The 9953-nt window shown below is 32.7% G+C and overlaps 1 protein-coding gene across 1 annotated transcript; it reads left to right on the top strand.

The window, feature by feature from the left end:
- Nucleotides 1-4749: 4749 nt before the first annotated feature.
- Nucleotides 4750-9026, top strand: LOC108720424 (uncharacterized). The gene is made up of 3 exons (XM_018444421.1): nt 4750-5119; nt 8281-8440; nt 8504-9026. Exons 1-3 carry the CDS (start codon nt 4942-4944, stop codon nt 8916-8918), a joined length of 753 nt encoding a protein of 250 aa, XP_018299923.1. The 5' UTR covers nt 4750-4941; the 3' UTR covers nt 8919-9026.
- The last annotated feature ends 927 nt before the right edge of the window (nt 9027-9953 follow it).

Genomic DNA, 9953 nt, shown 5'->3' with positions numbered 1-9953 from the left:
CTCTATAATGCATTTTATTTTTTCAACTATGTGAAACGCGATATCACATCGCTGTTGGAAATATTGCTCCGATTAATCTAATCTTCAATTCTAAGCGATTTTTAAACGGACAATTCGAACGATTTTCTTTCAATAAATAAAAAAAATTTAGCGATCGAAATATGTGAAATGTTTTCAATGATGCGGATATGAAGGACGTTGAAACTATGACGCACTGCTGATCGCGGTGGCGTCGATTTCGGCCGCGATCCGCAACGCCCGCCGCGGTCGATAACGGTGCGGTGGAAACGCGTCGACGTTGCCGTAATCGAGCGCACACGTTCGTCGGGTACGGCGACGATGTCGCGTAGCAACACGTGAATTCCGGCACTAACGACGGTGGCTTGGCAACGTCGCGGCGGCGCGAATTCCGCATTCGCCGCGTCGAGGGGTGTATCTCTCGATGCGAACCGGCTGGAACACGGGTTCACCGATACATCGACGATGACGATGTTTAATTTCTGCTGAAAGAAACCAAACAAAACAACAGTCGTAATAACGTTGAAATGACGTTAAAATGACTCATGAAAAGTGACTTTTAACTGTCCTGGTGATTTGTTTCATTCGAACTTTAAAAATTCGAAGGTTCGATATTAAAATCTTCGAAGATTGAATTAATAATTGTATAATTTTGGTTCTCCGAAGACTGTGTCGAAGAATAAAAAATATACGAATATTAATTAATTTAATATAGCTAATAATAACGAATTACTAATAATAAATGATAATAAATTTATTCGCAGAATTAAGATTCTCATTAACACATTATTAATATTAAAAATACTTATTAACATTAAAAATTACTAAATTGCTTGTCAATCAATAAATGATATTATAGTATTTTGGTTTTGCTCATGATTACGTTTCAAGACCAAAAATATTTCGGCGCGCGATTTGCAGAATCAGATATGTATATAAATTCACACAGAAATATTTAAGCACTAAAATCCGCTTTGACCGAATATAGGATTTCTCTTGTTTAATTTGATTTAATCATAACGAATATATTGTTATAAAAAAAGTTATAAATATATTTACGAATATAATTTCATTACTTTCTATTTAGACAAATATATTTTTCAAAGCTCATCGTCAAAGTTGTCAAAAGTAATCCTACTTTTAACCCTTTGACGGTAATTTTCAGAACGCAATCAGGAAGGTGTGCTTGGATCCGATTGGTCTGTTTTATTCCCAAGCAGAACAACAAGTCATTATGATATAAAAATGATGTCAAAATGACTTCGAAATGATCATTAAAAGTTATTTTTCAATCATTTCCGTTTCATTTTAATGTCATTTTGACGTTATCGTGATTTGTTGTTCTACTTGGGTTCATTTTTTATTTAATCTATGTAAAAATGTATAAAATGAATACAAGAAGCAATTAAGAAATAACATGAAATTTCTCTCTATTTATAAATAAAAAAATAAATAATTCAACAAATAAGTAATCATTTTGATGTCACGAGGACATTTTGTTTTGCTTGGAAAACATTTCGAATAAATGATTCGGATAAATGAGGCACGAGAATACTTATTTGGTTCCTTGCATCTTTGGCTGCGTTCCGTTTTATGATGTGCATAATGCATCATTTATCCTTATTTAGCATTGAATGTTTAACGGTGAATAACAAGGATAAAAGATGCATCATGCGTGATGCAAACGGAACGTAGCCTTTATGTTATTCGCGAGAGGAACGACAAGACCGATCACACACATAAAGCGGCGTCTACAATAAAATTTTAAGACGTAAAGCTTAAGCCTTAAACCATAAGAAATTGGCCAATCACAGTCAAATGTGAAAAGAATAGTCGTCTATAGATCTGTTTTCTATAATTTATAACTGAACTAGTGTACACTTTCGGAACTTTAAAGTAAGACATACATATGTATGTATTTGATATTTGTTGAAAGCGAGAAGGAGAGTTTTAGTGCAGCTTAGTGCAGGAAAAAAAAACACCTTGATTGGTCAATTCTTAAGGCTTAAAGTTTAAATTTTACGTCTTAAAATCTCATTGTAAATACCGTTTAACGAGATGCAATATCTTTATGCTCATTCGCTCTACCGCTTGTCGCACCGAAATGTCTTTCGTGGTCACCGTCTTTTATTTTTGAAACTCCCTGCCGGGATGAAGTTGTCCCCTCCCTTATTTCGATATACTCACTTCGTCGTTACTTCATTCAACTTCGTGTAGTAACTTCATGTATCCACATCTGAGACACACATCCGTTTCGCTGTTATTTTAAATTTTAAAATAATAATACAACAAAAAAAGTTAAAATATTAAAAAAAAAGAAAGTGCTTTAAGACTTAAAGCACTTTCTTTTCTTTCTATAACTTTGACTCTTTTTTTCTTGTATTGTCCACGTATGTCTCAAGGTTTGCTTTCTAGCTAAACTGTTCACTCAATTTGCAATTAGATTTGGACCGTTTTATTAACTTTGTTAATCTCTGCTGCTATTACTATTCGCGAAACACTTACGCTAATGTTACTTGTACAGTTGGAATCTTTTTGCACTTGTTTCGCACTTTACGAAAAATTGCAATGAGATGTACATTTAACGGACCATTATTCTAAAATGAAATACAGAACTTTTAATTCATATTGAATTGTATGCTTGTATAAATATCTAATAACAACTTCCACCGGCGAATGCTTCTTTTATTAGGTTGCTGCGATAAATAGAAGTCCGAGAGACTCTAAAAAGCTATTAATGACTCTATTACGACTAGTATTTAACTTGAAGAAATTATGTTTCAAGAAACTATGTTTTCGATTTTAAGATGTTTATTAGTATCATTATTAAATTGGCGATCAATTTAGCTTGTGTATTATTATTTTAGTTTCAATTTATGATTGCGTTTCTTTCAAATAATTGGCATAATCGGTGTGCAGTTGATATTACTGGAAGATATATTTAAAATTGATATAAAATATATTATTAGGCATCAAAATCCAGTATCGACTATATTGGTGCCTCTTTATTTATTTGATTCTGTCGATTTTATTTGGCAATTAAAACGAGCAGGCGCAAAAAATGGAAATCTAGTAGTCTTTCGAAAGCCGTTAGGTCTGTTCGCGTGGCTCGAAATTCCCAAAAATTTTTGCACTTAAAATGAGATAAATATACATTCGGGCGTTGAAAAGCAAGAATGCGAAATGATAAGTGCAAAAAATGTAAGCCACGCGAACAGGCTTGTTAATGACTCTAGTAACTTCATCTATGTAATGACGACTCGAATCCTGGACTCAAACTCGAGTCTTAAAGGTACTCGAGCAACTTAAGAACCGATTGCTATCGACTCGAGTTTTCAGTATTGTGCGAGTACTTATTACTGGTACTAGCACTTTCGAATTAACTCAATTTAAATTGGGGTGCGTTCCAAAACTCGACTCTGTCAACTCCGAGAATAATAACAAAAGTGTCTTATATTTTCTAAATGAAATTTTAATTTTGTTTAAAAAAATACAATAAAAGAATATTATTAATAAAATTTATAACTTATGTTTTTTGTATTGACAATTCTAATAAATTTTTTTGACAGATGAATAAATATTTATTTCTGTTTATTTTTCCTAAAAACTAACTTAAGTTTTATGATTTTATGTGCTGATTTGTACTGTTATGAGTTTTGTTTTATGACAAAGAAACAGAGAATTATGAAACAATGAAACCAGCTATATTATATTGTACAGTTGCACTAAAATTATAAAGTACCTCAAAAGCGAAATTCGTTTTTTAGCAAAGCAAGTAAAATTATATAAAGGTCGCTATTTTTCGAGTCTCGTTTGACTGGAGTCTATATTAAATGGTTCTCGGTACTCGAATACTAAGATTTTAATTTAGCCGAGTCTAGATTGTATCTCTAATCTAATATTCAACTCTCGGGTGCAGAAAATAATCGAATCCAGATTCAATTCTTTACTAAACCGATTCTTTACTAATAATGAATACGAGTTACTCGAGTCTCCAAATAAACGAATCGTCATCACTATCAACATAGCAACTAGTAATTACGAAAAACTATTCAATGTTTTCGATTTGATTTAGCAAGGACGACCAAGCATGTTCTTGTGGAGACGTAAAAACCATGAAAAAAAGTCCTCTCTGTTCGCGCGCGATGCCCGGCGCGCTTTCGAGAGTTCCGAGATGTGAATTTCTGCGCGCGAACATTTCCATACTGCATAAGCCTCGTGCGGTCGTGTGCGTGTGCGTGTGCGTACATATACGCACGTGTATGCGTACACGCGTGACGACCGGCGACGCGATTCCGCCGTTCTTTCGGTCTGCTCTCGACCCGCGAGTCGCGACCACGGCCCTCAGCGGCCTCGCCGACCGGCGCCGGTCTGGCAACGTCGCGGGCGGCATAGATTCCGCTCCGCAACCGCAACCGCACGTTTGCCGCCGGGCCGCCATGATACCGAAGCCGTGCTGGCCGTGCAACGGTTTCTCCGCAGTGACGCGCAAGCCGCTGCCGACGACGCGACACGATAACGCTGGACGAGCAACACGACAGCGGCTGTTCCGTTTGCTGATTTTGATAATTCACTTTCGCGTATTATATTACCGATTAATAATCAAACCAGGTGACCATCGTGGTCTTTGTGACTGGAAGGAACCGGTGGTGTTCCACCGTCGATCTTGATCTCTTTTTCGAAAGTTTGAATTATCCGCGACGAATTCGAAAGATTATTTCGCCAGTTATTATCTGAGACTCATTAAAAGACTTTCGTTCGATAGGGACTTCATTGATCTTTGATTTCGAGAGATATTTTGGAAAGTACTATCGAATCGAATAGTTATTTCTTTGCACGAGGTGCAAAATCGAGTTGCAAAGCGGATGGACAGTCGCGAGCGAGTATAATTGAAGAAAAGAAAGACAATTTTTCGGTGACTCTATGAACATGTTCGACACGGAGAGGTTCATCGAGGAAATAGAAAGGCGGCCGGCGATCTACGATGTGAATCGCGGCGAGTACAACGACCGTAACGCCAAGATGACCGCGTGGGACGAGGTCTGCCAGGTGATGGTACCGAATTGGGCGCGCTTGACGGACGAGGAGAGAAACGTGGAAGGTATATGGCGTGGCATGGCTGCACTACGATTGATCGATCCGGATTCCTTCAACCGTCGAAACGCCGAATTGTAGCGGAAATCCAGAAACTTAAAACTGTCGCGAATCGATATTTTCCACGCGATCGAATTAATAGAGCTATCTCATTGAAGAGGTTTTTAAAAAAAGATTTAAAAAAGTTGTTCTAATGGAAAAGGTTTGGACAAAGACGTCTCAACGTCTCTGGAGTTTTAACAAAGAAAATGAAAGGAATTGGGGAAAACGCACTGCGGTTTTGATATATTAATTAGATGGCGTTGTTATATTTATATAGAGTATTTTACTAAATATTTACTTTGAGGGTCGACAGGATAGATAATAGGTCTATTCTTTTTAGCTAAAGTTCTTGCACGGTTCATCCTTCTTCCTTGTTTTTCTATGTTGGAGAGAAAAAAAAGTGAACCATGCAAGAAGTTCAGCTAAAAAAAATAGGCCTTATGCAGTCGGAGACGAATTTCTTTATGCTGAAATTATGGCTAAAATATTACATGAATATATTTTAATGTATCAATATTCGTAATCACAGGAAAGTCACCTGAAAGTTCGTACAGAGTGATTTTTTTGAGGAAAAAAAGCAAAATAAAAATTTATTCTGATATTTTCTGATGTGCACTTAAGGTGTATATAATTTTATTTATTATAACTTTTCAAGAATTAATTTGCAAAATTCGTACGCGCCTTCACAGCTTCAAAAGAAAAGAATCAAAAAAGTCTCATGACGTAATATTCTAGAAGATAAAATATCATCATAAAAACATAAATCTTTGTACCGCAAATAAGGAACATATTTTATTTATTATATAATGTCTTTAACGGCGAAATTGCAAAATTCGGTTCTTTAATAGGCTTTATAAAATATAAGCCAAAACATGGTTTCATGGCAAAATATTTCTTCTACAAGACAATATATAGTAAAGTCTAATAGAGTGCAGATATGTAGCTGCATCACAAATGAGGTGTGAATAAGTTGGCTTATCACTTCTGTCGACCCTTCCTTCAGACTCTGTATATATTGTAATGTATATTTAATTTGAAGGCATTATTGAAATTATTTAGTTCTATCGACATTATTTGAAATTTAATGTACATGTTGGAAAAATAGTTAAAATTTAAAAAAATTATTTTTTTAGTTTAAATAAATTACTTATTAAAGTGCCCTTAAATTGAATTGAAAATTTAACACGGTTCTATTAAAATCAGGTCTCAAGGCGTTAAAGATATTTATGAAAAAAATGTTTTAATACATATTATTGTTCCTTTTAAAATCATAATTTGTATACTCTGAGAAAAAAGTTCTTAGCATTTGTGACCATCATAATTAAATTATGGTTATTACTGCTACAATGTTAATAATAACAATATGTATAGATTAAATTATAATATTTATAGTCATTTTTTAAACCTGCCAGTATTTCATATGATTATTTCACAAAATGATTATAAAATATGGTTAAATTATTATAATTGTAATCATTTTTATGGTATATATAATAATTATGTAATCATTTTCGATGCCAATTATATATATTTATATTGAAAGAACTGTATCATATAGTTATTATTATTAACATTATAGTAGTAATAACTATAATTATAGTAATTCCCAAGTAGCACACAATGCCTACAAAGCGTTAAAAAAGGGCTAAAAACGTGTATATAAGCGCTTTTTTAGCGCTTTGCAGGCACTACTGTGTTACTTGAATAACATGTAATTATATAGTCACAAATACCAAAAATTTTTCTCCCAATGTACGCGAACATAGTTAATATTACACAATTGTAAAATCTGTGTTAAATTTAACATATTTTATTTCAAACGGTTTCAAATTTTTACATTAATTTGACATAGAATGACTACACTAAAATATAACACAAACGTTATATAAAAATTAATATAAAAAATGTAACGTAGATACAATTTGGAAATAAATTGTGGAAGTATATTTTTTCAGTAAAGCATATTTTTTTCAGTTAACGTTAAAAATATATATGTATATATATTTATATATATTTTTTATTATTTGTTCACTTATTTATAAATTGCATTATTTTAATTAATTATAAGAAATGTTCAATATCAATTTAACATATTCAAATAACATAATTATATATTAAATTAATATTCGAGTATGTTAAAAATTCAACACGAAAATTTTGGGGCTTCTACAAACCACCGATTTTGTAGCGCCATAATCGAAAACGCGACTCGTTCATACGAAATTGTGGCGCTACTAACACTTGTCTGTAGCCGCTCTTAACTGAAAAAAATGAAGAACACGAAGGAACTCTACGCAGCAAAAAATTTGTACTACAAAACTTTTGTACTTGTATCTAAACGTATCAACAATGCAAAATTTACAAAATATTTTTACCGTGTAGAATCTCTTCGTTTTTTTCACTTTTTCTAGCGTTACGAAAAAATTAGAAAGCAAAGTAAACTCTTCAAAAATCTTATAAAAAATTCCCTAGATATTTGAAACATTATTATTATTCTGTTATTTTACATCTTATAGAAGAAAATTATAACTGTTGGTTCTCTCGTGATTATTTTTAGAGAAAAATTTACGCTCAAAGTGGAGAAATGTACGGGATTATTTTATGAAATACGTAAAACATATTATGGAAATATATTTTTTTCAGTAAATTAGCATATTTTATAATAAAGCATATTTTTTCAGTTAACGTTAAAAATATATATACGATTTATATATATTTGTTATTATTTTTTCACTTATAAATTGCGTCATTTTAACTAATTGTAAGAAATGTTCAATACCAATTAATGAAATATTCAAATAACATAATTACATATTAAATTAATATTCGAGTATGTTAAAAATTCAACACGAAAATTTTAACTGAAAAAAATGAAGAAAGAGACGCAGCAAAAAATTTGTACTATAAAACTTTTATACTTGTATCAAAACAAATGCAAATATTTTTACCGTATAGAATCCCTTCGTATTTTTCATTTTTTCTAGCGTTACGAAAAAATTAGAAAGCAAATTAAACTCTTCAAAAATTTTATAAAAAATTCCCTAAATATTTGAAATATTATTATTATTCTGTTATTTTACATCTTATAGAAGATAATTGTAACTGTTGGTTCGTGATCATTTTTAGAGAAAAATTTACGCGGAAAATGGAGGAATATACGGGATTACTTTATGAAAGAGCTGAAACTTCAGAAATCGCACAAATCTGGGCCCGCCGGACGAAAACGGAAGAAGTACATGTACTTTGATCGATTGTTGTTTCTCATGCCAACAGTGGAGAATAAGAGGTATCAACTGTCGTCAGAAATGACAAACGATCAATGACAACGCTAAGTTTGACCTTGTTTTAGGATTCCTACGAGTATCAACCTTCCTTGCAAATCGGAGGAAAGCGAGGGCGAGGTGGACAATCCTGTGATCGAGGAGTACGATCCCCTTACACACGGCGGTGCCTCTATAACAGGTACCTCTATAACAGGTAGCCGGGAGTATCTTCAGACGGGTACACCCTCGTACAAGGTGTGCCCGCGTTATTCGAAACAGCTGTGCGAGACATCCTTCACGCCGTTCGACAACGAAATACACGACATCCTCTCCTCACACAGCAGTCAGCGCGTTACCCTCGACGAGGATGACTACGACAAGATGTTTCTCCTCTCGCTGCTACCAATCATCAGACAGGTGCCGGAGGAGAAGAAGCTGGACGTTAGGATACAGATGCAGCAAGTTCTGGCCATGGCACTCCGCCCGTCTGATAACAAATGAATCGTTCAGTATGCGTGATTTTTCTTTTAGCAAGAGAAGATAATCAAAATATGCACTGAATAGAAAAAATTTTTGTAGCGACTTATTTACATTATGAATATCTCGTGATTTAGCCTGTTTTAGCCTATTTTCTTGAAGAGATTAATTATATTTATACGTTTTAGTGGAAATTTGGATAGCGGAAATTTTTAATGAAAATTGTCTAAGATTTTATTTAAAAATTTAATGGATATGCATATATAATATAAAAACTATTTCATTTACTGTGTCCTAACGTTTGCAAGGTTTACGTTTGGCAAAGTACTTTGTTATTTTTTATTATGTAAGCATCGATAATGATGTAGATATAGCATGTTCACAATATAATTAAGGTAATTGCACAAAAAATTTAAATTATATATACATATGTAAATCTAATGAGGACTGTTGAAATAATCACAATTATAGAATAGGATACTTAATATAAATTTTATACAAAGTAAATATGAATATAAATACTGCGTCTGTGATATATTAAGCTCTACTTGACAATCGAAGAAACGAGGACTTCAAATGTGTAATATGGCGCAATCTTATCATGTTAAGATGATTCATCTGAAATCAATTGAAATATATATCGCACGTCTTATTCTGTAAATTCCTATTTTCCAACTCCGGAATTATATTTTTATGCCTGAATTTGCGCATATTTATGAACATTATCGTGATATAAATTTAATTACCAATTATATATTGTATATAAAGTATCATTATTAACTGCATTAAAGTTTATTACATTGCACTTTATTATTCTATGCGTTAATTTATACCAAATATGATAACTTATCGACAGGGATTGAATATCACTAGAGCAACAAATTTTTACATTACCGACATCGAATAATATCACAATATTACAATAATTTTTTTTTATTAATTGCGATAAATTCAATTTTAATTTATAAATTAAAATATATTTTATTAATTATAATTTTTGTACAACTACATATATAAAAAGTATTTGTAGATGACTGAGAAGTCTATGCGCATGTACTC

This window comes from Mycetomoellerius zeteki, unplaced genomic scaffold, assembly GCF_001594055.1.
Source record: "Mycetomoellerius zeteki isolate Tzet28-1 unplaced genomic scaffold, Tzet1.0 scaffold15, whole genome shotgun sequence".
NCBI classification, from domain to species: Eukaryota; Metazoa; Arthropoda; class Insecta; order Hymenoptera; family Formicidae; genus Mycetomoellerius; species Mycetomoellerius zeteki.
This window is presented reverse-complemented; position numbering and strand designations above follow the sequence as displayed.